This window comes from Falco peregrinus, chromosome 12 (genome assembly GCF_023634155.1).
Source record: "Falco peregrinus isolate bFalPer1 chromosome 12, bFalPer1.pri, whole genome shotgun sequence".
Taxonomy (NCBI): domain Eukaryota; kingdom Metazoa; phylum Chordata; class Aves; order Falconiformes; family Falconidae; genus Falco; species Falco peregrinus.
The window spans coordinates 2,449,133-2,476,965 of NC_073732.1; the positions used below are offsets into that span (position 1 = coordinate 2,449,133).

Below are 27,833 nucleotides of genomic sequence, written 5' to 3' on the forward strand. Positions count from 1 at the left end.
TGGTTTTCCATTCCGTTTTATTTCAGTGCTCTTACATGTATAAAATATACTTAAAATACTTTACATTAAAATTAGAAAATGGTTTGCTTCTAACGAACACTATGATCCCTTTGTAAGTGCACACACACACAGCTCTGATACAGCTTTCTGACCTACAGCAAGCTGACTGAAGTGTTTGTGGTGTAACACCTTCCATCAGATCAAACTTGGGAGGAGCTTCCTTTCCTCAATACCCATCCTGCTGATTCAGCTCAAAGTGGAAGATACAGCCTCTCACTCACGCTCCCATGGCAATTTCTTTAAAGATTCCTCCCCAGCCACAGTTTGGAACCACGTAAGTAAACCAGCATTCAAATTCAGCAAGAAACATTACTCCTGGTGTCCGAATTGTCTCACAATCTTTTCACTCTCTTTTTTCAGCTCCTCAATGTGAGCATTTAGGCACTCCAGGATGTGCTGGGATCTCAGTTCTTCCTCTTCCAGGTATCTTGCAGCTATCGATCCAACTGAAGCTGTGGGCAGGGGGCACTACAGGGAAACAAAGGGACACCAAGTGTTATTTTATTCCAAGTTTCAGCCAGAAACACTATGGATCCGCAAACCACGGAACTCAACATGCTTCTAAATGGCTCTCGTGCCATTTCTATCCTGTTGGGCAGATTAAGCACTCGGGTCTCACGCTTCCATCGTAGGTAAATGTCCCTCCCAACAGTCTCCAACCGACAGCGAAAGCCTCCCAAGCCTTTGCCAAAACCGCACGGAGTAAAACCAATACCTCAGCACTTGAAATTTTTCCGTTCCAGTAGTTCCCCTCTCTAAGGCACTGAGGGGCTAGAGCTGAAGAGAAATAACCTCTCCATGTGCCTACACAACTGTTGCACTTCACAGGCAGAACCCTGACCCCAGAGGTATCCACAGGAACGGACTGTTTACTTAGGGGAACTGAGCTTCACTTCAATTACCAGCCCCTCCACTTCAAACAACGAGAGGGAACGACACGGCATGTGCCATCATAGCGTAACACTAGAGAAGGGCACCACAAAATACCAAGGGTTTTGTCCTGGGTGTGTTAGTGCAGCCTCACACTTAAGGTCTACATCCTGCTCCTCGTCTTCATAAAAGTCTCGGGGAGCAGCAGCATCTCAGAATATGCGTTCCAGGGAAGGGAAAGAACTACCAGACTGGACGAGCACTGGGCATATTCTCTTACTTTCTTTTATGTATCTCCTGTTCTTCCCTGAAATAATGGGTTCCTGGGACAACGCCACAAGGGAAGCACAGACCAAATTCCCATCATAGCTCACTGAGCACCACTTCAGTTCGGCCAGCAACGGACAATAAACTACCCCAGATTCTTTCCTTTACAGTCAAGAACTATTCCTGCTATCCACCTCACTTACCCACAAGTTCTTAACTTACAAAAATAACATTGTAAACTTGGCTTAATTTACAAGGAGATGAAGCTTCCTGCACAGGGGCTGGCAGGTGAATTACAAAGTTACTAAGGGGCTGCTTTCCATTACAGAAAACTTGCCTCAGCGCCCTGGCAAGAGAACTTAACTGGTTATTTCCAGATCCTGGAGTCTCACAGTTTTCTGATCTTTTATCAACAGCCAGGAACAAAGAGAAGCAGAAAAAAAGGCTGCAGATAACAAGCAAATCTCTCCCACCTCACTATTGCCTACTGCTGAGAACTCTCCTTTCAATATTCAAAGAACTGATTTAAAGACGCTGCAGCCTGATCACGAGCAGGAAGTCCCAGTTGACACCAGCAGAAATATTGGCATTTCCTTAGAAACCTTATTTCTACCTGCCAGAACAAAAAGCAGCCCGTTCTCTTCCACTAAACATCAAGCCCTAGTGCTGCTCAGACCCTGAAGTGGAACTGTTCACACTTCAGTTCCAATTCCACAATCTGGAGAGTTTCCATTTAGAGCATTACAGTTCCCTAAGCTCCCAGCATTTGTTTTCTGGACATGCCCACAAGCTACTTTAGCCTTGAAACAATCAAGGCCTATTTTTGGTACTAAACCTCACCAAGATCTACTGACCTGACAAGCCTCTGCTTATCTGTGCATCAGCCCTAGGGACTCTTCTCTGGGCTCCCCACCACATAAAAATAGCTGTTGTCACTGCTAACACCACACAACCAGAAGAGAAAACACGCCGAAGACTGCTCGGGACAACACGTCTGGAGCAAGGACCAGCACTCGGGACTCTCCCCTCCCCAAAATACTACAGCCCTGTCTGACCCAGCGTATGAGAACTGCTCTCAGCAACCCTCTTTCATTCTTCTCCCTGCCTAAGTCAGCCTACAGCCTGGTAATTACAGCGGGTACTGGGATATATGGTCTTAAACACCAAAGGAAGAAGTGATTGAATCCCAGTTGTATCTGGGGCAAGTGCTCCAGCAACTGAGCTGAGGTTAAAGGGCAGAGAAGGTGCCAACACTGCTCCCCACTGAAAAGGTATGATCAGCGATGGAAAAATAACAGCCTCCCCTTGTGCAGTGGAGCACCGATTTCAGGCTTTCCTATCAGCCAGCATAAGTGGTTCTAAGTTCAGCGTGCTGACTACTGCAGTCCCATTCAGAGGAGTCAAATTCCCGCTATGCATTACAGTGAACGTAGATGTGCAGTGCCAGCTTTCAGATTCACCCAGAAACTGTATGTTGAAATACTCAGCACTCTGCAGCCACTCTGAGCCTCTACTACAGTCCGAAGCCAAAAGCCGAAGCAGAATGCTGAAGCAACAGAAGCGGGTCATGGCACACACTGACGTACAGCACCAGTATGGACAGACCCATCAGCTTCTGGCATCGGCTTAGCAGCTATACCAAACACAAAGCCCTCCTGCAGAGAGTTCTAAGGAATAACCACATGGCTCCCGTTGTCCAAGTACTAACCATCCAGCAGTGTTTTTTCCTCACTGTTTAACATTTGATGTATGCTTACAGAATCATACACACCATGCAGTCAGATCATACATTCTGCATCATTCATCATCTGGCTCCTTTTGCCAGCTGAGAACCTAGGTATATCCTCAGCTGTTGAACAGCAACCAGCTTCTACAGAGCTGCTCACCAAAGGCACAGATCCTCTCTGACGACTTGAGACGGACCGCTCAGACGCTTCATCCGCAAAATCTTCGTTTCCATCCAGCACATGAAGCGAAGAATCCGTTCCCAGCAAGGCACCCAAAGCAAGTGACTCCATGCAGTTCTTCCTGCTGGTCTGGGTGTGTAGCTCACCAGTCTTGGGGGTCACAGTTCCTATTTCAGTAGCTCCCCATCGCTGGGGCTCCCCTTGATGATGCTGAACAGTCCCATCAGGCTTGTGATGTAGTCTCTCTGTTTGTTCATCATGTTTTTGCTGTGCTTCCGAAGTTGTCCTGAAAGGCAGGTTTGGACACGTAACTGTTCGACAGTTTGCCTTTTAGCAGCTGAACTTCAGCAAAAACTTGTGCAGAGATAACAATTAACATACAGGTTACTAATAGCCCCAGCAATCCAAAGTGGCCCTTGTCGCCGAAGCGCTTCCAGATGCAGATGTCTAAGGAATTCTCTCTCACTCTTCTGCTATTGTAGATACCAAAACCTACAGCCTGCACATCCTAGTACTGCAACAGAAAGGAGCACAGCCACCTGGACCGAATCTAATCCCTTCACTGAAAAGAACATGTACTGCTTCTCAATCAAAGAAAAAGGCAAAGGCAGTCAAAAGACAGTCAAATAGTAGCTGGGTTTGCAGAATGCAAACCAGCTGGGACTAAAAGCTATTGCACTACTTAAAGCATAAAGGCAGATACCAAAACAGTCCTTGTGTTCTCCCATACCTATTATGTGCTGGTGATAGATACTATACATAAAGCACATCATTAAAAACCCACACATCTCCACGCCTTGTTCTCTTTCATAATAAGGAAGTGCATCCTTGGGGCCGTGCAATACTCACCTGCACTGCACATCCCCAGCCTCAGGCTCTTCGCTTTGCATCTGCTGACCAGTGCCCCCAGGTTCATCCTGGCAGACCTGCTGAGCGAGCTCCACTTTTGCTTTGGCCTCTGCTAGATCCTTCCGCAATTGCTGGTTCTCAGACTTTAATTTATTTAGTTCAACAGCATAGTCTTCACTGAATGCTCTTAGGGTGACATCTTTTCCCTAACAGACAGAGAAGGGCTGAAGCTGAAGTGTCTGAAGTTGAAACGTCTGATTTGCAAGACACCATAGTCAAATGCAGAGCAAAGGCCAGCAAGTGATTCCTCTAATCTCAATTTTGACTGGCAAAATTTTCAAGGCTTTCACAATAGCAAATCAATTACTGCGTCTGCATCCAGACAAGCTGTGCTGGCCTGCCTAGGAAAGGAAGTCTCTCCCACCATTGGATGCTTTTGAAAAGAGGAAAATATAGATCAAGAGTAGTTCAGACGTATCTGCCTCTGGCCTTGGGATAATGAGAACAACTATATGACCTCGAGTTTCCCTCCAGCTGTATATTCTAGGATTCCCTCACTTAGCTAAGATGGAAGCCTCTCGGCCAAAGCTGATGCCACTCAGGTGGCACCCACATGAACTGTCTCAGTAACTCCCTAGGTATCAGAGTAGCAGACTCTGCCAGATACTTCCTACAGGTGTGAAGAAACACATATGCCAGTGGCTTAGCTGTTGATGAGAAGTAACCACTCTCATGGAGAAACTACCTTTCATGTGATCTACCAGCAAAGCTGTTTGCAAGAACACTTCTAGATCTACTCACTCAAATTAGCAAAGGCCTATGGTAATAATTACAAAAGCCTGCACATATGCCTCCCCACCTGGGATGACCCATAGCCCTTTAGAAACTTCCACTGGTAAAACTGAATTGTGGTGGGTTTTTTTCTTTTTGAAACTCCAAACAACTTGCTTCTTTCCCCATCTTCTCCTTACAAGGCTAGGTGGATATAATTCCCATTTTTTCTACTCCTATGACAGTCCCACTTTCTTTTTCACCCATTCCGTTAAATTTAGATCCTTAATTCATTCTCATTGCTGCTAATACATACATGCTACTGTATCTAGGGACCTTCCAAACAGGCATTAGGAGATCTTGGCCAAGATCAGTAGCTCCTGTGCCATGGGGCTGGGGGGCTTTTTTTAAAAAAAAAAAAAAAAAATAGGTCCTTGCTTTGCACTTTGCCAGCAAGTTTTTAGTAAGTCAAACAGGCAAAAGCTCACCAGGCACTTAAAGCAGAAAGTAGTGGGCCTTAGGTCATTTCAGTCCCAAACCAGCCCTTAGGAAAGCTTTGGGTCTTCTCCATCTCACCAGCCACAAGCTTCTGTTCAACAGTTTCCCAAGAACTTGGCATATTTGACAGTCACCCCGAATTAATGTTAGAGCATTGACATTTGACAGGATAAAAGCTCTGATGATACACCCCCGTTAGGTTTTCAGCTGTCTGAATCCATCCCTTGCCCCCTGTGAGGCATCCATTCTGGTTTACGTGAGACAGAACTTGCAAACTAACAGTTTCTTCCTTCACACAGGCACCAAAATGAACCACCTCCAAGGCACTACTCCTGCCAAGTCTCCCCTTCTCTCCTCTGGACAAGGTGACCTCATCTAGCCCCAAGAGTGCCCCACCAGCAGAAGCCCACCACAGCACCCTTTCCCAGTGCACTGCCCCAAGGCACCCAGCCCACATTCCCAGGCTGCAACCTGCCTGTGGGGCGCAAGGGACAGCCCTGCTGAATGGCTCCTCACCAGGAGGGGAACACACTCTCAACCCAGAAATTGCAACGACTGGAGCAGTTACAGCTCTGGGACAGGTCAAAAAGTCATCAGAGATTTAGAATCAGAGGTTTGAGATAAACTAGCATAAAGCAGAAATGTAATAAAATGTACTAAAAACATGGGCTAGACCCCATGGAGAAGAAACTGAGACGATGGCTCTGTTTCTGCAGTACTTCTCACTACTCTCAGACCAAACAAGACGCTCAGGATTCCTGCACCTTATTTCCTCACAAACTGCCCCTTTCCCTTGGGTTTTAAGTTCACTGAACTCTACCAAGCATTTTGAGAGGCCCAGGCACCCAGGTAGGGGATACACAGCACTAGCCCCTTCCCCCCCTCTGGCCCCTAATGCATACCTCTAGCACACCACGCTCAGTTTTTTCCAGCACCTCTGAGAGATGACGGTTTTCCAGCCTCAAGGCTTCCAGCTGGCCCAGAAGTACCTGAGGAGACAAACAAGAAACTCAGGAAAAAGAACACAACACATGCCCACAACACCCTACAGGCATCTTCCACCCTCAATTCAAGCACAAGTACAAAGCAAGGTTTGGGCCATTAGTTCTGCAGGGACCCTACAGAGAAGGCCATACAAATAATCATGCACAGTCATTTACTTTAGTTTTCAAAGATGTCACCATCCAGGCCTAGTTAGCACGAGTGATCTCAAATAATTCTGTGGACTTCCAACTACTGGTTTGAAAAGAAACAGCAAGACAGATTCAGTGAACACCGTAAATTAGAAGATTGCATCAGAATGGTCTCAAAGCCTTTGTTAAAGGGCTGAAGAGAGAAGGAAACTATCAACATAGCTAAAAACTAGGATGGCATTCCAAGCCTTCAGATCCCCTGAAGAGACAGCATAAGAGTCTTCAGCCTTTTTTACCCTGTGCTCCACTGCTTTCCTCTCTGCTCTTTCAATCTCTGTTCTCAGCCGTTGTTCTAGGTCTGATGTGGAGCCACTTGCAGATGCAATTGTGATGTCCCGCTGGTGCAGCTCCTGTGTCAACCTGGAGACTTCCCTTTTCATCCCTTCTAGCTCACTGCTGTGAGTTTGTTCAGCTTGAGAGAGCTGCTCTTTCAGCTGGAGAAAGATATGCACACACCACCCACGAGCTTTTAAAAGATGTTTCAGCAAAAAAAAGCAAAAGCATTGCATATGGTAATGTGAAATCTAAGTACTGGAAAACAAAAAGCTCTATGTAACGAGCCCTCTGTGCATGCTTGTCCCTCTTGATTGAAAACCACCTCATCCCAATTCTTTTCCACACCATACACTGCCAACTGAGACAAGACAGTTACATGCTGTGGAGTACTGGAGAAGACCCATAACTGACCAAATCATAGCTTCTTTAGTTCACCATTCTACCTCCGTGACCAACAGATACCCAAACATTTACCATCACTGGGCAAGCACAGTAACACTTTCATAATATAACCTTGCAATTTGCCACTCTGCCTTCCTGAGCCAGACGTGGTATCTTTAAATAGCTCCAGCCAGGCTTTTCTTACATGGATTTGCCCTAAGTCTTTTGAATCAATATCAGCTTGTAGCAAGCAAAGCTACCCATGGCAAACTTCCACAAGCTAGCTATGCAGAGGGTAAAAATATACCTCTTTGTTTTCATAACTCCATTTGATGACCACTAGTCCCTGCATTATGAGAGAATAATCATTCCCTATTTACCTTCCACATGACAGGCTTTTATTTTTGGTACGTTCAAACTCATTTATCTCTTTTCCAGTTTGGTAAGTCCTATTCCATTCAGCTGTTCCCTGTATAAAAAACACTCCATCCTTTTGGTCATCTTTTTCCATAACTTACCTTGTTTTATTCAATCCTTTTTGAGATGGCAGGCCTGCATTGCATACAATATTCCGGTAGGCATACCGTATATTTATTCAGTGACATAACAGAACAACAACATAGCATGATTTCTTCCCTGGTATTCCATTCTGTTAGCCAGAAATATTAACCACCCAAAGCTCCAGGATTTTTCTGAGAATTAGAAGCATTTTAGAAAATCGAACCAGATGATCTCTGCCTAGCCATGTAAATACTATACATAAGGTGATTTATCTCCATGTCACCTCAATGCCTCCCAAGTACATAAAATAGAAACAACCATAATAAATCTCTTTTTCCTCCCCAGCAGCCTGTAGAAGATTCATTTATTGCGTGGCTGTTTAAATGTGTAACCAAGCACACATCTCTGGCAAGATCTGCACCTCTGTACATTCAGAATAAAGGATGAAAGATTTTCACAGAAATGAGGTTTTTCCACGCAAGTCCAGTAAGGTCTCACTCTAACCAAGCTTCAGTGAAAGCCTTACACTAACTGATCTAGACCATCACTAAAACTCAAGCCTTCTGGAGGGCTTGCCTCCCTTGGGTGCACAGAACACCAGGGTGAGGTCCTCACAGCAGATGAGCTGCTCCATCTCTTCCAGCCCCTGAGTTCATGTCTCGGTATCAAACCTGAAACAAACTCCGTTATTCACATACAGACTAGAACACTTCTGAAGGCCTGTCCCAGGTGCGATAGGACAAACTACAGCAAAATCCATTCCCTCCCTGCTCTTCATCCTGTTGGGAGCCTGTATTAGGCTTAAAGTCAGGATTCCAGGCCTCAATTTCTTTGCATGTTTGCCCCTCCAGCACTAATTCGAGTCTCTCCAGAAGTACTGCGTGATGCAGAATCATAGAATCGTTTAGGTTGGAAAAGACGTTTAAGACAGCACTGCCAAGCCCATCACTGAACCATGTCCCTAAGTGCCACATCTACATGTCTTACAGATATCCCCAGGGAAGGTGACTCAGCCGTCTCCCTGGGCAGCCTGTTCCAGTGCTTGACAACCCTTTTGGTGGAGGAATTTCTCCTAATATCCAATCTGAACCTCCCCTGTTGCAACCTGAAGCCATTTCCTCTTGTCCTGTTGCTTGCTACCTGAAGAAAAGGCTGACCTCCACCTCGCTACAATCTGCTGTCAGGCAGTTGCAAAGAGCGATAAGGTCTCCCCTGAGCCTCCTCTTCTCCAGGCTGAACCCCCTCACTTCCCTCAGCCACCCCTCATAAGACACGTGCTCCAGACCCTTCCCTAGCTTCATTGCCCCTCTCTGAACATGCTCCAGTAGGCCTAACAGCTGCTCACAAAGCAAGCCGCACAGCCAAGCACAGAAACCTGCAAACCCGCCCCCTCAACTCCTCCCGTCAGACCTGCCCCTTACCCTTCAGCATATCCCTGCCTCCACAGCACTCCCGGCCCCTGGTCCCATTCGGAGCTTTGCTAACTGTGCACTGCTGAGGCACAGGACACACATGGGAATGGCTGGCTCCACAAGTGCCTTTCCCACCCTCCAGGAGCAAAGCAACATTACCTTTTTAATCTCTGCCTTTGACTCAGTACAGTGTTCTTCCATTGACTGCAGCTCTTTGATAGTCTCATCCAGCTCTTTGCTCAGCTGTACACACCTTGCATTTGAAGACACCAGGCTGCGTACCAAATTTAGAACTACAGATTAGAATACCCCAAGGAGGAGGACGTGGTCAGAGAAACTTTGATCTTCCAAGCAGTCTCCTATGTCCGTCATAACAGAAACCGGACTCTTAACCAAAAAGTTCCCTACCAATCCTTTGGTTTTGTTTACCAAAATCATTTCAAAAGAGATCAGGAACCTGATCTAACAGATAATAGCTGTTTCTTGTTTGTTTCTTTACCATACTAAGATTACAAACTTCCCATGCAAACATTAGTCTGAAAACCACAAACTTGGAGAGGAAGACTTGTTTATAATTCTTATTTCACAGGAAGGTCTAGATCTGGTTCTTACCAGCTGACTAACAAAGACTCCTTAGCCCATTACGAATGAAGGTGCTAAGACTAAGCAAGCTAAAACCTGAAAACACCCACAGTGTGCAGTGAAAAGCAGCCAACCAATTAGCAAAACAGTCTCACTATTAAACGGCAAAATGAATAGCACTTGATTTCTTTAGCCCTTTGATATTTAAAATAAGCCTACAGAAATCAGTGGGACTGGTTAACTTGATGAATACAATGCATTAGGTATTATATTATTATCCAGGTTTCATTGCACAGCCAGGGGAAGCAAGCAGTCAGCTACCTGTTCTCAAGATGAGTCATCTCTGACTGTAAGTGCTGTTCCTTCTTCTGGGCAACATCCAGCTGCAGTAGTATACGCTCCAGCTCCAGCCCCGGAGAAGACAACTGTTTCTCTTGCAAGCGTTCCTCCAAGGCCCTAAGTAGAAACTTGAACTTTAATCTCAGCACAGAAATGTCACATCTGAGTTCACTAATACAGTGAACATAACCACCATTTTCTTGGAATGCTCTGAAAAATATACACAAAACCCAACAGCAGGTGACACCCACGTGCGCTGTGAATAAGCAAACATACTAGTTGGATGACAGCCCCCTGTTGGGAGTGCAGGCCGGGTTAAAAAAGACCACCTCCTATTTTGCTGTTGGCCTCCCTGATCCAGACACTCCCTGCCATCAGCACACATCCAAGAAGAAACGTCCTTGCAAGGAACAGTGTGTCTGTCAGGTAACATACACCAAAACCTCTGGATATGGCCATCAGAACTCTACAGCTTTGGCGTGTTGCCTGTGCAGAAGTGCCAAGATGATTTTGTCACGTATGCCGTTACCTGACCAAGACCCTCGGATCTGCCATCAATAAAGCAGCGAGAGCTTTCGCCTATGTTAATAAACGCATTAGCAAATCCTGAAAGGCTTCCAGCACTTGATTGAAAATGCCTGGGGAAAAACACCCTCAAAAACCCAGCTGCCTCCGGAAACCTAGCTGAGTGTATAGCAGATTCCTTCCACACTCTTCCCTGAGTATCAGCTGATTTCAAAAGCAATGTGATTTGGCAAATGCTGCATGGACTTGCGAGAAATGAGCGTACCATTCTCTGTATCAACCCATACAGATCCAGCTGTTAGGAAAATGCTTCTACTGTCCTCAGTGGGAGAACCTGCTACCTGAGAGATGCTACCTGATGAGGAGTTCTTTTGTGTGAAGAGCTTCAGTCAGCCTAGCCAGCTCTTCCTGCAACTGTTCCTGCTGCAGCCTGGAGCTCTCAATGAAATCTTCTTGAGACTGCAGGGTGGCTCGAAGTTCCATCTTCTCATCTTGTAGCACCTGCATGGGAGGAAGAAGGAATGACTGTTGCAAGATGGATCAGATCAGGTTGCTGTAAAGCAACAAGACACTGATCAGCTTTGTAAGGAACCCATGGAAACACTGCAGAGCACCACAACAGTACAAAACCAGCTTTGAGGCCAACCAGGAACTCCACAAAGGCTCTAGAAAGAGGCATGTGCTCTGGAATGAAGAGCCTTCCTGCCACTTCTCACAAGCAATGCTTTATATTCAGTTTCCTAAGAGTTCCTCCACTGACCTCTAACATTTTCTTGGACTGCCTTAGTTCTTCCTGAACTCTTCGCTGATCTTCCAGAATCGTCCGATTGTTTTCAGTCAGGTCATCCACTCTCACGTTAAGCCTCTCCACCTCCAGCTCATTGGCACAGATAGCATCATTGGCCCTCTCCAGCTTGCTGGTTAAATGCTGGATTTCCGACTGGCTGGCCAACTCCACCGACTCCAGAATCCGCTTCCGATTGGCGAGCTGAGTCTATTAAGAGCAACTGGTTTGCATTAAAGCTAAACTATAGAAAACACAGTGTATCAAAATTACACTCAAAACAACTACAGATTTCTTTCTGTAACAAGCCACATTCTCAAAGTAAGCAACACTGCCTCTCAGGGAATTAGGGAAAGTGTTGTTCCCAGGTTACAAGATGGGTAAAACTTCTGAAGGCAAACAGAATAAATGTGGAAAAAAAAAAAAAAAAAAAAGAGGGGGACCTATTATTCTAAAAGGGGTTCAAAGCATCTGGGAAAAGAGGATCTCAGATCAACTCGAGTTGTCCAAGAACAAGCTGTCTAAGAACAAAGCTGCCTGCTGTTTTTTGCTCATTAACCTAAGGCTTGGCCAGGAGAAACAGCAGCATCTAAGAAGGTTTACAAATACCATACACAAGCTAAAGATTACCTAGTCGTTAATTCCACACCAGGACAGAAAGCAGCTCTTGTTGCACAATGAAAAATAAAACCACAACCACCAAACAGATCTAAACCCGAACTCAGCGTAACAGTCAATTACATTTGCTTTATGCAGTAAATATCTGGTTCTAACAGCTTGCAAGAATGCTCACTTTGAATGTTTCTTTGTTTTAATGGCAGACAAAAGAAGTTATAAGGAACATGTGACTAGCAAACGATATATGCTCTATTATTTACAGGCACAATACTTAATTTCATAGCATTTCTTTCCACAGAGCTAGCTGGTGAAATTTAAGAAGCCAGCTCTCATATAAGGTTCTAACAATAGTCACTTCATATATACCCTTTTTGTATAGTACTTTATAATTTTTAAAGGCTGAAACAAAATATTTGAGTAGTCTTTTCCTCCCGGCTTCTAAGACTAGTGATTTCTGCCAGCTTCAGAATCACCACATGCCTTTATTTATTGCCTGGCACATAATCACAGAATGGTTTGAGTTGGATGGGTCCTTAAACATCATCTAGTCCCACCCCCCTGCCACGGGCAGGGTCACCTTCCCCTGCACCAGGCTGCTCCCAGCCCCGTCCGGCCTGGCCCTGGGCGCTGCCAGGGATGGGGCACCCACAGCTGCTCGGGGCAGCCTCCACCAGTGCCTCGCCGCCCTCGCAGGGCAGAATTTCTTCCTTATACCTAATCCAAATCTCCCCTCTTTCAGTTTCAAACCACTCCCCCTTGTCCCACCGCTACACACTTTTGTAAAAAGTCACCCTCTGGCTTTCTTATAGGTCCCCTCCCCATTAGGTACTAAGCAGGCTGCCCTAAGGTCTCCCCAGAGCCTTCTCCAGCCTGAACAACCCAAACTCTCTCAGCCTGTCTTCACAAGAGAGGTGATAATGCCTCATAACTGATAAAACTATAGGAACTGTGCCTATGGTATAATTTTGATCACAGCCTTTTCATTATGTGAATAGTCACAACAGAAAACATAATCAGGAGGTGTAAGAGTTTAAAGTACAGCCTTTCTCCACCCAAAAATCAGAGTACCAGACTACTTGAGTATTTATTTCTGCATTAAGAAAACATTTAAGCTATCTCTTATTTCCAGGCACAGAACACGCAGGACAGCACAGAATTCCAAGTTTCACCTGTCAACTTCAAAGGCCACAGGTGTTAGAGGAAGGTGCTCCACACTGGGTAAGAACACCAGGCTTCCCTAAGCTGCACTGAAAGATACGAGGGGAAGCCAGCTGAAAGCAGCAAAGGGCAAGTACTCCATGGTCACAGATCTCAGCTTGACCTTGTGCCAAAAAAACAACCAAGCATAGAAAATGCATAGAAACATTCAAGGCAAAAAAATTAGCAATTTCGTGCTGGGCTTTTCAAAGAAATTGAGGACTCGAGCAGTCTGTTCGCAGTACCTATGCACCTAAATCGTCTACGCCACTTAGGAAAAATCTCCCCAGATTCCTGTTTTTCTGCTGCACAGTAAGAAGAGTTCCTCTGTGCTCCAGTGTACCAGCCCGCACTCCAAGGACACATCTGTTCTCAGACAATTGAGCTATCAGTGATACAAAGACAGCAGAGCTGCAAGACCTTCTGCTCAAGGACTCTCTCTGCATTTGTAGATCTACTAGTGTCAGCCTCTCACAAAGCCCCTGTCAGAGCCAGCTTCAATCCTGTCATCACAAACTTCCTCCTTGCAGGAGCTTCCACTCCAGAGCAAATCAGGAGCCCATTAAGTGTAAAGGCCCCAGCAAGAGCTTCTTATCAGTGTCTGCTGTGATTGTGTCAGTGTGACTTCACAGCTGTGCTCTAGGTCAATTCATCTTGCTCTGCTGCAGCACTACTAACTCACTGAACGATTAGCTTTTCAGAAACAGCAGCCCCACTACTCCTTGCCTTTACAAGACTTAAAAAAAAAAAAGGGGGGGGGGCAGGGCAGGAGCTGAAAACTGCTGTTACTTCAGTACTTTGAGGAAGTATGTGTTATAGGGGACGACCATTTCCCAACATCATCCTCTGAGCTGGACCCACAAGGTACGTCTTTAGCTACTGGCAGGTATACAGCTTTGCATGAGACAACATGGTGTAGCAGCTATTTTAAGTTCATATGCTGTGGTCTTCACCTCCTTGGAAAAGCATCATCCTACTATCTTCTCTACTAATTGGAGAGGTGGCAGGGAGCGCTGCACAAAGTTTCTCTAACCTCTGTTGACAAACTCCAGATCTTTCTTCCTTATAGCACTTACATAGGCAAACTTTATTCCACTGGGACATTAAAAATCATTTCAATGGCAACCTAAACTGGATTCAAACCTGAGAGATTTCATTAGTCTCTTCCCCCGCTCCTTCCCCTCCCACCTGCTGCCACAAACAAAAACTTCCAGCACATATTAATTGTACCTGAACGAGTTCAGACTGCTCAGCCAAAGCCTTCCTCTGTGCCTCCAGCGATGCCACCTGCTGCTGGTAAAGCAGGCACTGCTTCTCCCAGTCAAGTGATTTTTGACGAAACTCCTGCAAGGACAGCAGGGGTGGCTTGGAGCAGTGCTTCCATGCAGTTGACAAGGACCCCTTCTAGTTCATATCCATGTTTGCTTTCACTCCTCGCCATATCCCCATGCACCTTTCCCCACAGCAGGGGAACCATTAGCCAGACATTTGATGCACCAACTCAGCAGTATAAAACCCCTCACATACTGTGCTTGCTGTATTTCTTTCCCTCCTGAGTAAAAACGTCAGCGTCAATTATTGCTGTTTACAAATGTTAAGTGCTAACAGATTCATGGATTTGCTGTCAGAGGTTTAACAATTCAGACTGGCTTTAGCTTCCAAAACACGCTGCTACTGAAATCACTAAGATGACGAGTACGAATGACAGAATTTTAATGCTAATGTCTGCTCCAGAAATTGGACACTGAATCAGTCAGATGTGTTTGTTAGCCACATCTTCAGGGTACAGTAGAAGAAAATTGAGTGCCATCGAGCTCAGCATAGCAGAAAGATTAAAAGATGAGACAGGGCTGAGAAGAAGTTTGACATGTAGCTCCCTCCTCCTCAAAGAAGTAAGATGACAACCTCACCATACTGGAATTCGCTCCATTCACATAATTAATTATTCTTCCAGCACCCTCCTCCTTTTATTTAGTCTAAGAATAAGAACAGCGGCATAGTTTATCCCGTGTACTCAGAGGCCCCGATGCAGGAAACTGCCTTTATTACACAGGCAGTTGAGAAGAGCTACACCTGGAGAGTAGATGGAAAGTACTTTTTAAGCAGAATTCCTAGTTGACTATTCAGCCACCAGTGAAACCCAGAAGGTCAGTTAATATGTACAAACTCTGGTTAGCACTTGCCATTTCGCTACATACCTCCACCTTCCTGGTCAGTTGGCTCATTTCAATCTGGTCCTCCCCTTGTCCCTTGTTAGCTTCTCCTCTAGCATCTCTTAGTTGTTTCTTCTGCAGCTTCTCATAGCTCCTCCTCAGCCTGGACAACTGCAAGGAATACAGAAAAACAGACAACTTTGTTCAAGGCCCTAAGGCAAGAACTAAACAGCACTTTGAAAGAAGGCACACAAAATGGCTTCGCACAAACAATTCCCCTCATCAAGACCACACAGCTTGCAAGGGAAGACTGTTAGTTGTATAATGAGCCTATTATATCAACCGAATTGCAAAATATGCCGAGTTGTGTAAGAGTAGCAAGATGCCACTGAAGTCATGACATCAGCAGCTCTAATTAGACCTCTGTCTTACCACTATTACAGCGTGACTGAAATATTGATAAGATGGAGGTTTACATGCAGCTGTTATTGCAGCAAGAGCTCCTCTCTCCGCAGGTGGCTCCCAGCCACAGCAACAGCAGACAGCGCCTGCGTCTCCTCATACTGGGGGGCACATCACACCACACGCAGGCTGAGGGGTAGTTCTGCACAGAGGTACAGTTTCTTATGTGACTAAAATATACTTGTGAAGCTCAGGTGGGAACTGGAACTCTTCCGCTTAGTGGGAGAAGGAAGATTTGAGAATTGCCATTATACATAATATCAACACTACTTCATCTGTCATTTTCTGCTTAGATACACTATGTATTTCACAATGAGTGGAGAATGCCAACAAAAAATATCACTCCTACGCCTGCTGCTAGAATGCTAAAGTCATATCAGAAGCAAGAATGAGGAAAAAACTCTTGACATTTAAATGACCCTCTGTGCAAATAATCACTTGCAACTTGCACGGAATTTTCCATCTGATGACCTCCCCCCAATAAAAAGTTTCCAAACTTGCCAGATGAATTTGAGAAGTCATGATTCTCCTTTCACTGATGGAGAAAGCTAAGCCCATAGATGAACAGAATAACCACGAGAAGAAAATACACCTGAATCAAGACCTCACGCACGGGTCAGAAAAGGTTCTCCAGAGCCCTTAGTCAGCAAAGTACTTAGGCATGTTCAATGGGAACGGACAGATGTACGGGCTTAGCATTAATACGACAACACCTTTTGCCAAACACATCAGGAGACTACAGGTTTATCCTTTCAACAATCTCAGTGAGTTAGACACCCTACTTATAATTTTACTGGTAATAGTGGTAAAACGAGACAGAAAGAATTTCCCCAAACAGTACTAAGAACAGAAGACTGAGGAATATTGGAGCTTAATGTCATCTACATTAATAATGTGTGGGTAGAAGACCAACACATTGCAATTTTGGCCACAAGACACACACTGTATTTTAGCTTTAGCAATTTAGACCCGCCAATGCACCTCAGCTTTGCTTTGCAGCTTATCCACAACTCCAGTGGGAACACCTAGTGAATGAAGACTGTTAGTCATACTGAATAGTTAGGTGTTTTAAATGAGAACAGATGCCTTCTGTCGTCAAAGCAGAGGCTACCAAATTAATTTAACTTATGGCTTACACTGAGCGTGAACCAGGCCCAGCCCTCCGGAGAACACAGGCCAATGCTCTACTAGCTGTCCATGCCATTTAACTCACTGCTACTGACAAGCGAGTGGAGACAGGCAAGGAATTAAGGCATAAGCATGGAATGCTGTTATACCATCTGCAGGACTTTCCACATGTACCACCTTGCAGTAAGAAAGACGCTTTTTGAGATGAAAGCTCTGAAATTATTTTTAAAAGCTATTTTCTAAGTATATTAGTTTTTATTAAGCGTATTAAGACTAATATGCCTTGAGAGAACAAAACCCTTACTAACAAAATCAGAGTCAATGGAGGCAAAAAGAAGATGAGATGACACACCATTCTCACCTCTCTATCTCATACGATCCAGGCCAGTTACACCACCACCCTCTTTTAATTTCATGAAACGCTGAAAGAGCTAACTGCTGCTGCCTGTACCCATGGCAACTTCAGAGTAAGTGCTATGGTGACTAGGATGGGTGAACACAGGACACTTTTGCAGTAAACTTCTGCAGATGAAAACTGCAACAATACATCTACTGCACACTTCTATCCAACAGCTTTCTGTTCATCACCAAGTTCCTCCGAAGTGCAAAAAACAGGCCTAATGAAGCATAAAAACATTACTTTGTCTACGCCCAATGCTCTTTTTTGTAATAACATAAACATCAAAAGAATGGGAAGTTTTAAAACCATGACATTTAAACAAAAGCAATGACAAAGTATTTCACCTGTCACATCGTACATCAACCGGCAACTAAAAAATCAATCTTCTCTTTTTGCAACTTACCTCCTCTTGAAATTTCTTCAGCTGTTGTTCATATTCTCTGACCATGTCCTGTTTGGCTTTTTCCATGTCTTCCACCTGGTGACGCAACAAGCCAATCTGAATGAAGAGTTAAAAAACAAAGAAATAAAACAATGTAAGTGGACTTTGTTGTCAGTAGGCACTAGAATTAGTATTCATTTCACAAACACACATTATACTAGGAGTGGTAAATGGCTATTAGAAGATCCTAATTCTGTTAACAACTGCACATTTCAATGGGGTCACTCACTGCGAGTCACATTAAGTCTATGCTTAAATCTTTGGTAGGCTGGGGCCAGAACTGTTCCTGTTCTGGCCTCTTGCTTTGAGCCAGTTTCTGGCTGTCATTTTTGGGGATGAAGCTGGCAGTTTTGGCTTGTGTCAAAAGGCTATTTCTATCTGATATTTTCACCAAATTCTTCATAAACACACATTATGAATTCAAGCTATCTACCAAGATAAAAGATGGCCATGTCGTTATCTTACTACTCTCAGGTGAAGCTGAGATTCCAAACACATGGAGATGAGAGGGACAAAGAATGAAACGAGGCTTTGAAACATGGGGAAGACTTCCCTTACATTGATCCAACCGCTCCTGTGATTTATTTTTGTCGTCATCCCCCCCACCCCAGCCCCGCTTCCACAACCCCGAGCGGCCACCCTTCTAACTGCAGGTCCAAAGGACAACAAGCCAACAGATTAAAATTAGAAGAAATCAGCACAGACAATTCATGAGTAAACCAAAAGCAGGAATATACTCCAGTAGTGACTTTAACCGTAGTTTACAGCTCAGTTTTGAAATCAAAGTTTGCTTCTGGTGGTAAGAAATATTTCCAAAGTGTCTTGCGAAAACACAATTGATAATAACAGTGATAACCTGTATGATAAAAATCACCACTCTTGTGAGTGAAAATCCTGTGGCATGACTCCAGATTTCATAACTCTGTAACAAAGACATTAATTCCAAAACTTGCCATGCAGACCAGCAGAAGCACCTGACCACATCAACCAGAAACTACAGAGTTCTTAACCCACTGTTCCAACAACCTGTCATATTCTCTTTACTAGATTCCACATCACAGTACTAAAAGCTACAGCAGTACTTGGGTAATCTGGGAGATGTAGTTGTACAGCCACCCAAAAAACCCAACTGTCTGTGCAGCTATCAGCTGGCTTTTGATCCAAGAAGTCAAGGCAACTTCATCAGAGAGCCACCAAAACAATCCGTGTATCGAAGAGCTTGCTGAAAGATAGGACACAGCAGCTATAAATGTAAGGACAAATTTTAAATGCTTTCAGAAAATGCCAGCGTGGCTAGATCTTAAGACACAGACACCCAGACTCCTGCTGGTTTCCTCTGATCCAAGAAAAGATACATCAGTTCATTTGCACAAGAGAAAATTTATGGTTCACATACTACGCAAAACCTTCACTTTACGGATACTTCACCAATGCAGAAATTTTTTGCACTTCCCCGGGGCCCTTAATTAAAGGCTACAAAACCTGAGCTGTGTAAAAGAGCCCTTGGAGAATCTTCCAGCAATATCTTAGTGTAGTTTACACTACCAAATGTTTTTTCTACCAATGACTGCAGGTTGCTGGGCTGTTGATTACTGTTGTGGCCAGATTCAATGTCCTGTGCTCTCCCTAGTAACTTCGACAATTCGATCTGTGGACTTGCACGAACCTTCAGGGAGTTGATCACTTGACTTTGATTGAATTATGAATAAGACAACCTTATTCCAACAGGCTCTTTTGTAAGTTCCATTCCTGATTTCCAACTGAGACAGGCTCGCTCCTATGCCGATTAGTACAGCTATTTGCTAAAGTTACCCCTTGTTTTGGCTTAGCATTAAAATATTTAAAAAAAAATAATAATCAAAACTGATGAAACAATTCCTGAAACACATGTCCATGCAAAATCAAACTCTGAAATACAGGTTCAGTCTTTGTATTGTAACAGGTAAAACACAGCTTGACACCGATCAGAAAACAGTATGAACCCGAGGTACCTCCTTGTATTTCTCCTGCAGAGCTGCCCTGGCAGAGGAAAGTTCCTGCTCTCGAACACTCAGGCAAGCTTCCAAAGCCTGTGTCTGCCCTTCCCATTCAGATTTCTTGTGAGCCACCATAATGTCGATCTGCTTCATCAGCTCCTGCAGCTCAGCCTCACAGGAAGTCAGGAACCCACCGCTAGAAGGGAAAGAGCTTGAAATTACAAAGCAGGCACCGTGCACCACAGGTCCAGTGTCCCACACCAACAAAGTCAGCAGAACAAACTGACTTGCACCAAGGGACCAACTCTGCACATGCGGTGCTTTGAACTCTATACAAATCAGCTTGCAGAGGAACAGGCTTCAATTCTCAGCCGCTCATCTCATTCCCTAACGCAGTATCTCACAAGCAGTACGTTCGCATCGCTGGGCCGAGATCCAGACTTGGCCATGACCAGTGAAGAATACTTGTGAAAACCCAGTGAGAACAGATGACCTACACTCTTTAAATGTAGAGTTTGTTTTCTATACAGAGAACCATTACAAGTACCTATAAACACTTATCCCTTTGCCTCAGTACTATGCATTATCTAAGTTATCCAGAGCATGTTTTATCCATATTTTGTATTTGCCTTAATTGCTCTCCAGGCACAGGCATTTTATACCAAGTTTCAGTCACTAGAGAAATCTTGCAGCCAAGCTATCAGCTTCTGAAAACAGAAGTTTATCACAAATGCAGGCAAACCCCTAAGTAGAGAGGGTTGGATGACAACATGGTAATGAAGAATAAAACATTCACAATCCATTGGGGACAGCATGCTCCCTAGTGACGCTGCAATTTCTAATTTGGTGCAGCAATTATTGAAGCCAATTCAACTAACTCCTCTAAAACTTCACAAGATGCTAAGCCAGGGACAATATTAAGGCTTGCAAGACACAGCCCTAGAGGGTGGTGAACTCCATGATGATCTTTACCCCTTTAATTTGCCTGTCAAACAGGCAACACTGAAAAGAAATGGAAATCAATAGGTTAAGGGATTGAAATTTCTCTGTTCCCCCAGGGCATATGCACACTTCACAACTTGGCAGTTTTCCTATAGGGAAAGAAATACTTCTTAAAGGAGCCAAAATTAGTTAAATTTAAAGTTCACCCTGTCCTGTAAGTTAACCAAAAATTAGCAGCTATTATGCAGAGCAGGAATGTTTCCTTCACAGCATCTGCTAATACAAGGCTAAGTCTAAACTTGATTTCTGCAACCAGCTCTCTGCAGAAGATGCGGTATCAGTAAACTTGAGTCACATTCTCAAAGATGACTACGAAAATGGCATCAGTGACTTTTGCTTCACACTTCTTTAACACATAAAATATTTGTTTCCACTATTGGCACTACAGCCTCTCTCACGGATCCAAAAGTCTAGATACTTTCACCTAAGAGCAGCATTAAGGATTCTTCAGAGATGAATGGGACTCCACAGTTCCAAAATGAGCAGAAAATAATCAGATGTTTTCAATAAAAACAGATAACAAAGTCATGTCTCATTAACCTTGCAAGGCTGTTACAAAAAAAAATAATGTTTATTTAGACCTTTAATTACTACTGCTCCTGATGCTGGATGGTAAGAAGGGTTTAAGACAACAACAACAAAAAGAGGTAAGGCTTTCAGGAAGATATAAAACTGAATTTCTAACAATTAATACTATAGTATCTGACAAGGGATTATTGCAAAGCCAGCTCACCCAGTGACTTTGCTTCTGCACCAGCTGAAGGCCAATGCACACTAGTTGTCCAGCATGCGCTAGTGGACATTCTAAAACCTTATTTAAGCAATGGAAACTGTCTGATACCAGAAGATTTGATTTTGAATACGAGGGAAGATTAATACTTATATGCTTTTGAATGACTGGTGTATACTATTGCACACATACCTCCCCTGCCCATTTCTTTGCATTCCTTCCAGCAAAGCCTCCATCACCAAATCCGGGTGGCTTTAGCAGCTAAGAAAATACACAAAAGCAGTGGTCGCCCATGGCAATGCACGAACAAGGCCACTTCTCCATCCAACTGCAGAGCAAAGAAAGAAAGAAGTTTAAAAAGTTACAGTTAGCATACAGGTGAGAACAATGGTCACCCTCATGAACCTCCAAGCCAAATATCTGACAAACAAAGAACACCAGATTTTTCTACCAGACAAAAAAGGCCCAATGCAACCATTCAGCACTATCAAATTGTGGCAATATAACCGTGGGATCTAATAAAAGGATTAAGTCAAACAGCACCAGTGAAAAGGGAATCTCTGCTTCAGCAAACGGGCAAACTCAACACACTAGGACCAGCAGATCTCCCATCTCCTGGGTGCACCAGACTGCAGTGGACCCTCAACACTCAGGGACTTCCAAAGGGGCCAGGATACACCTCTGACGGGGGTATTTGTCACTTCAGAGAAAAACCGTAAGCAAGTAGCAGTAAGAGTCTATCCATAAATCAGATCTCTCCCAGGTCTCTACCACAGACTAGGTTAGAAAGACCACACTGTTTACAATCGCATTCAGGGCACGCTGCTAGTTCATATCGTTGTGAGAATTTTCTTTTAAGATAGCACAAACTCCTTAAAAACTCCTCTGGTGCCTTAAGCTATGAAAATAAGTTGCACAAGCTTACAGTCATAGTACCTTGTCTTAGTTAAAAATTACATCCTTTAAGTCATGAACACATGTACATATGCATACACATCAAAGTTTCATGTATTTGTGAAGCAAGAAAGGTTTACAGTAAAGACAATAATGGGGAACAAAAATAAATAATGAAAGTTACTGTGGGACCACACCTGGAAAGCTAGAATTTATTTCAGTGCTCCTCCATGAAACTGTGGCTTACTAAGAGAAAAATGGTTACATTCATCCTGAGGATACACCACTACACTTTAGTTTCACTCTGTGGAGGTATTCGCACAATCTTCTGCTTCCAAAACATCTAGGCACTTTCTCAAGTATTTAGAGATAGATCCTCACATCTTTCCTCAAAGATTAATACAGCATTATTACACGATCAACAAAAGGGGGAGTAGGTCAGAGAAAGTGAGATTTCAGAAAACGCAGACTCAGCTTTGCTCTTTCACTTCCACAAGAAGCTTTGATCCTGCTCCTATAGCATTTTAAAGCACCATCCAGACATTAATGCCTGTCCCTGGGAGTTCAGCTGTATTTTAAACCATACACATACAGAAAACAAGTATTTCACTGAGGGGGGGGGAAAAAAAACAATCCCATCCCTATTCTGATAGTGGTTTTTCTCTCTTTGGTCCAGTCTGTGCTTAAGAAAATTCAATTAGTAGGCTGAACATCTTTGTTGTACTGCTGATGGCAAAGCTGCTGAGGACAGCAGATCAGCACATCCCCAGAGCTGCTGACAGCACTCCAAGAGAGTTCTCCAGGTGGCAACAGTGGACATTAGCCCGTAGCAGCATTTGTTTCATTCCAACCACACCTACACAGAATAGTTTTCAGTGAGTAGCAAAGAGATTTCATTTTCCACCATGGAAAATGCCTGCTAAGATCCAGAAAGAAAACCTGGAGAGGGATCCAGGTCTTTTAACAGCAGCTCCTTCCAGGAGAGGCTGGGATCAGCTCAACACTGAAGGCTCCAGTGCCATGAAGAGCCATGCAGCACCTGCTCTCGCTGCTGTCAGGCTCTAAGCAGGGCCCCAAGGTAAGACCCCGCACTACGCCGGCTTTGTACACTTGCCAGCTCACCTGGGTTTGGGGGAAGAGCCTTAAAATCACACACCTCTACACCAGGTTTGTTGACATGGTATTATATTGTAACCTCTCAAGCCTGCAGGTTGTCACGTGCAAGTCACAGGCAACCGAGCAAAGGCCTGCGCAGCCACCGCGTGGGGAAACGATCTCTACCGGTGACCACAGCTGAAGCAATGAGAGCTGGCCCGTCACTGCCGAATCTGGAGAGAAAGGACGTATTTGAAAAAAAAAAAAAATGATAGAACATTTAAAAATCAACAAGGTTTAGCATCCCAACTCAAGAAAGAATCAATCAGAGCACTACAGTCAAGTGGAGAAAGTCTGACGACGACGCCGGGAATACTGAGAACAGCGCCTGTGGGGGAAGACTGGGATCATTTTGCACTCAGAAACCGCAGCAGGATGGAGCTTCCCCGCGGCCTGGAGGCACGCTCACCGCCGGTACCGCCGGCCGGAGGAACGCTGACCGCCGGCGGGAGGCACGGCGCGGCCTGCGGGACACCTCCCCAGGGCCCCGCGGGCGCCCCCTCAGCAGCGCCCGCCGCAACGCGCCCTCCGCAGCCGCCGGGACCGCGGCCTCCCCCTCCCGCACCCTGCCCGGGAGCCCCCGCCCTGCCCGGCCGCCTCAGGGCCGGCACCCCGCCGCCCCTCACCCAGCCCGCTCTCGGGGAGCGGCGCCGCCCGGGGCCCGCCCAGCCCGGCCCGCCGCCTGAGTGTGGGCCCGGCCCCGCCGCGGGGGCGGACAGTGGCTACCGGTGGGCCGGGCCGGGCCGGGCTCACCTGCCCCCCCCAAACGCCGCCGCCACCGCCCGCCCTCCCGCCGCGGCCAACCTAACGGCGGGCACGCCGGGGCCTGGCGGCGGTCGGGCTCTGCGCCTGCGCGGGCCTTGCGCCTGCGCACTCCGCGTCGGGGCTGCCCGCCGGCCGTGGGCAGGGTAGGGCGCGGCGGGGGGCACGGCAGGGCCGCGGGGCTGCCCGGGCCGGGGCGGGGGGCGCCGGGGGCTGTCCCGGGCAGCGCGGGGGCTGTGCAGGCGAGGCCGCCCGGGCGGGTCCCGCGCCCCCCAGGGCCCCCCAGGGCCCGCGCCCGTCCCGGCGGGTCGGGGTGCTGGCGGCGCCTGGCCCGGCCGAGCCGCAGCGGCCCCCCGGGGTGGCGAGAGCAGCGCGGGGTGGGTGACAGGCCCGTCTTTCTCCTGTCGCGGCAGTTCCCGGGGCTGCGGGTGCCGCCCTGCCCGGCCGGGCGCGGGGGTGGGCTGCGCACCGGGCACCGGCGGGCGGGCAGCGAGCGGCACCCGGCGGCGCCGCCGGAGCCTCGGCCCACTCAGAAGAGACCTCTCAAGGCCAGCCAGCTGCTGCAAACACACGTCAATCTCTATAATTAATAATAGCAGGCTAGTTTTGCATATTCATCTCTGTTGCCCATCAACCTGCAGTTCAGTTGGATGGTGTTCTTTTCAGATGAAGTCGTTCTCCAGGTTTTTCCATAAAAGTTTAACCTTGAAAGGAATTGGATCAAAACTGGAGCAAGCCCACAGTCCAAACTCCAGCTTCGTGGCTGGGGATGTGGATGTTATAAATGGTATCTGCTTTGTGTCACAGATTTAGCTGCGCTCGCCTGCCACGAGGATGGACAGCGAAGTGCAGAGGGATGGCAGGATCCTGGATTTGATCGATGATGCATGGAGGGAAGATAAATTGCCGTACGAAGATGTGGCTATCCCTCTGGTAGGTGAATTGCTACTTATCAATCAGACTTAAGACCTGTGTGTCTATCACAGCCCCTTCCAAGAAATGGCACAGAGGGTACTGCTTGTGGTGCAGCTAATTTGTACAAAAGGTTCCTGGGATGGATCTGACTCGCGCTTTCCTTGTCCCATATGCCAGTCATTCCCGTGTGCATATGAGGAGATAGATGTTTCTCTCCCCCTTCCCCTGGCCAGTTGCCAAATCTCCTCAGAACTGGAGTGCCCTTCCCATCACACAATTCTGGGTTTGGCATCAGGGAGAAGTAAAATCATCCTTTCTCTGTGCTTCCCCTCCATGTTACTAGTGGTTTCCCAGTTGGTTTGTAGAACATAGAGGATGGGTCTCATGCTGACAGTTGCAGTCTTTGTTACACTTCATTTCCACCTTCTGAAATTCTATTAAAAGAAGTTGAAAATTCTGCAAACATCTTCCTAATCAGTCTTTTCCAGATACAGTGTAGCTGTTGCCAATTCAAGGATAGTAGCGAATGAACTGGCATCTGCAGTAGGACTACTGCTCGTAGTGCTGCATCCAGCGCACGGCAGCTGTCTTTTCATCCCGTGTACAGCTATGAAGCCAGAGAGGTGCAACTGGGAAAAAGCTACCTCTGATCCCACAAAGCCCAGACTTAAAGCTTCAGATCTCCCACACTGATGTCTTTCCTTAGCCATTTTGAAACTACCAGGGAATGAGAGGTATCTGAGGATTTTCCCTTTCCTTGTTCTTTCCGTTATGCAAGCTTTACCCTGGCTAGCACTTACCAAGCTGTCATGCTAAGATCATGGGAACTGATAGGCTGGTAGTTTCTTTTAGCACAGAGGCATTTCCACGTTGCTGGTGACATGGCTCAAGCTTTAGCCCTTACACCAGTGTCTTTTCAGAGAGGGCAAGGAGCAGCTACACACCTCCAAAATCCTCCAAAATATGGCACACAAGTTATTCCGCCAAGATTTGAGCTTGAGGGAATGATCTTGCAGAACTGTGATTCTCAGATACAACAGCCCAAACCCCCCTTTCCTTGCGATAACCTTTATTAGGCAGGCTGATTATTATAAACTAGTTCCCTGATGACATTTGCCTTTGCCCTGTGTCCAAACATTACTGCTTCTTTCCTTACAGCCATCTCTCGAGCTACTTACAGTCACATACAGATGGCAGCTTCGGAGCAGGAAGCCTCATCAGCTAACAATAGAAAGAAAGGCCTAGCTGTGGATATAAAGATCCCCAGGGATAGGATTGGCTGCAATCACATAGAAAATCTAGCACAACTTCACAGGAGACTTACTCAGCAGCATTGTAAAGAAGCAAACATAAGGCTGTGAAGTGGTATTTGAGCCTGTCCTGAGCATCTGATCCAGTGCTCACTCGAGAGATTCCGATGAACTCAGATGGGCTTGGATCATATGCTGTTTTCAAAACTGAAAAAAATCATTTAGCTCATGCTGGGATTTCCAGAGATCTAGATCTCAGAATTCTTGCCCAAATGGTATCTGGCAGAGTAACACGCACTCTGTGTGACTGCACCAATACAGCAACACAGAGAACAAATAATAGAAGAAAGAAGAAAGGAAAATGAGATCTCAGTTAAGTTATACTTCCCCCTTACTGTGTTGTGAGTAGCTCTGTGTTGCACCTGGTAGGGGTTTCTGAGTTCTGCTCTTGATGTAGCACAGCCACACCTGAGTTCAGCATGTAGGAGGAGGAAGGATTTCTCACCTGCCATAGGAAAGTAACATGTTACAGAACCAGTTGTCTTAATAACAGCTATAATAAGTGCATCGCTATCTGTATTCTCAGCAACAGCAGAAGAAACACATTGCAAACAAGCAATGGAATAATTGCATCGCACTGTTATTTACTTATTTTGCATTTGCTAAATATTCTCCTTCACTGCGTGTGCAGTCTGAGTGTATAGCAAGGCCCCAGGGTCCTGGAAAACCAATTTACCTTTCAGATTAATCACCATATTCATGTGAAAAGAACATAACTGGGCTTAGTAAAATTTTTAAGTGGATCAGTATGTATGATATGTATCGTTCAGATGCACCCTCTGGTCTCTCGCTCGTGGATTTTTGTATTTATCCATATGAAGCCTTAGTGATCTGCTCCTTTCAGGAAGCGTATTATGTGGGGAATGCATTGTACTTCTGTTTTGTTCTCAGAATGAGCTTCCTGAACCAGAACAAGACAATGGTGGCACAACAGAGTCTGTGAAGGAGCAAGAAATGAAGTGGACAGATTTGGCTCTGCAGTATCTCCATGAAAATGTTCCACCCACGGGAAACTAGTGCAGTGGATGCATGAATGCAATATAAAAAAATATTCATCAGCTGACCATCGCTGTCATAAGCTCCTCCAAGGAGGAAACATTTCTGAAAAAGGCTCAATTCAAACAATGGTTCTACTCCCAGTGACTAAACACTGTTTAAAATGTTTCTGTAATGAGTGTGAAATAACAATGGCTATCTGGACACCTCAGAGCTACTATCAGAATGTTTCTCTTATGTAAAATTATTTCATATCTTCTGTTAAATTGTTATTAAGTTGGTGCCAATTCTGATCTTAAATGTTTTCTACATGTGATAAAAGAAGTCTTTTTTATTGTCTCAAGTTGTTATTGATTTCAAAGCTCACAATGGGATCATTTCTGACTCTGAAAGCTTATGTCCCAAGAAGTACTCTTGTGTGTTCAGTGTCAGAAAAGCAAATAGCCATAAGTCAGTTATTACTGTCTTTAACTAGTGT

The 27,833-nt window shown here is 45.5% G+C and overlaps 2 protein-coding genes across 4 annotated transcripts; one reads left to right on the forward strand and one right to left on the reverse strand.

Annotated features, from left to right (window-relative positions):
- CEP63 (centrosomal protein 63) lies at nt 1-24,268 on the reverse strand. 3 transcript variants are annotated; one of them, XM_055817181.1, is made up of 16 exons: nt 24,177-24,268; nt 23,374-23,545; nt 21,516-21,651; nt 19,607-19,787; nt 17,577-17,672; nt 15,229-15,354; nt 14,261-14,374; nt 11,192-11,425; nt 10,787-10,932; nt 9,889-10,023; nt 9,145-9,259; nt 6,652-6,849; nt 6,125-6,211; nt 3,954-4,159; nt 3,084-3,390; nt 1-528 (listed from the first exon to the last, which is right to left on the reverse strand). In XM_055817181.1, exons 3-16 carry the CDS (start codon nt 21,557-21,559, stop codon nt 370-372), a joined length of 2,148 nt encoding a protein of 715 aa, XP_055673156.1. In that variant the 5' UTR covers nt 21,560-21,651; nt 23,374-23,545; nt 24,177-24,268; the 3' UTR covers nt 1-369. The 3 variants fall into 3 exon arrangements, with proteins under 3 accessions (XP_055673156.1, XP_055673157.1, XP_027647769.2); XM_055817182.1 differs by lacking the exon at nt 24,177-24,268 and adding an exon at nt 23,999-24,123; XM_027791968.2 differs by lacking the exon at nt 24,177-24,268 and having other exon boundaries at nt 23,340-23,879.
- On the forward strand, nt 24,155-27,694 carry ANAPC13 (anaphase promoting complex subunit 13). Its single transcript, XM_055817183.1, has 3 exons — nt 24,155-24,280; nt 24,942-25,067; nt 27,251-27,694. The coding sequence occupies exons 2-3, from the start codon at nt 24,969-24,971 to the stop codon at nt 27,374-27,376; spliced, it is 225 nt and encodes a 74-aa protein (XP_055673158.1). The 5' UTR covers nt 24,155-24,280; nt 24,942-24,968; the 3' UTR covers nt 27,377-27,694.
- Nucleotides 27,695-27,833: the final 139 nt, after the last annotated feature.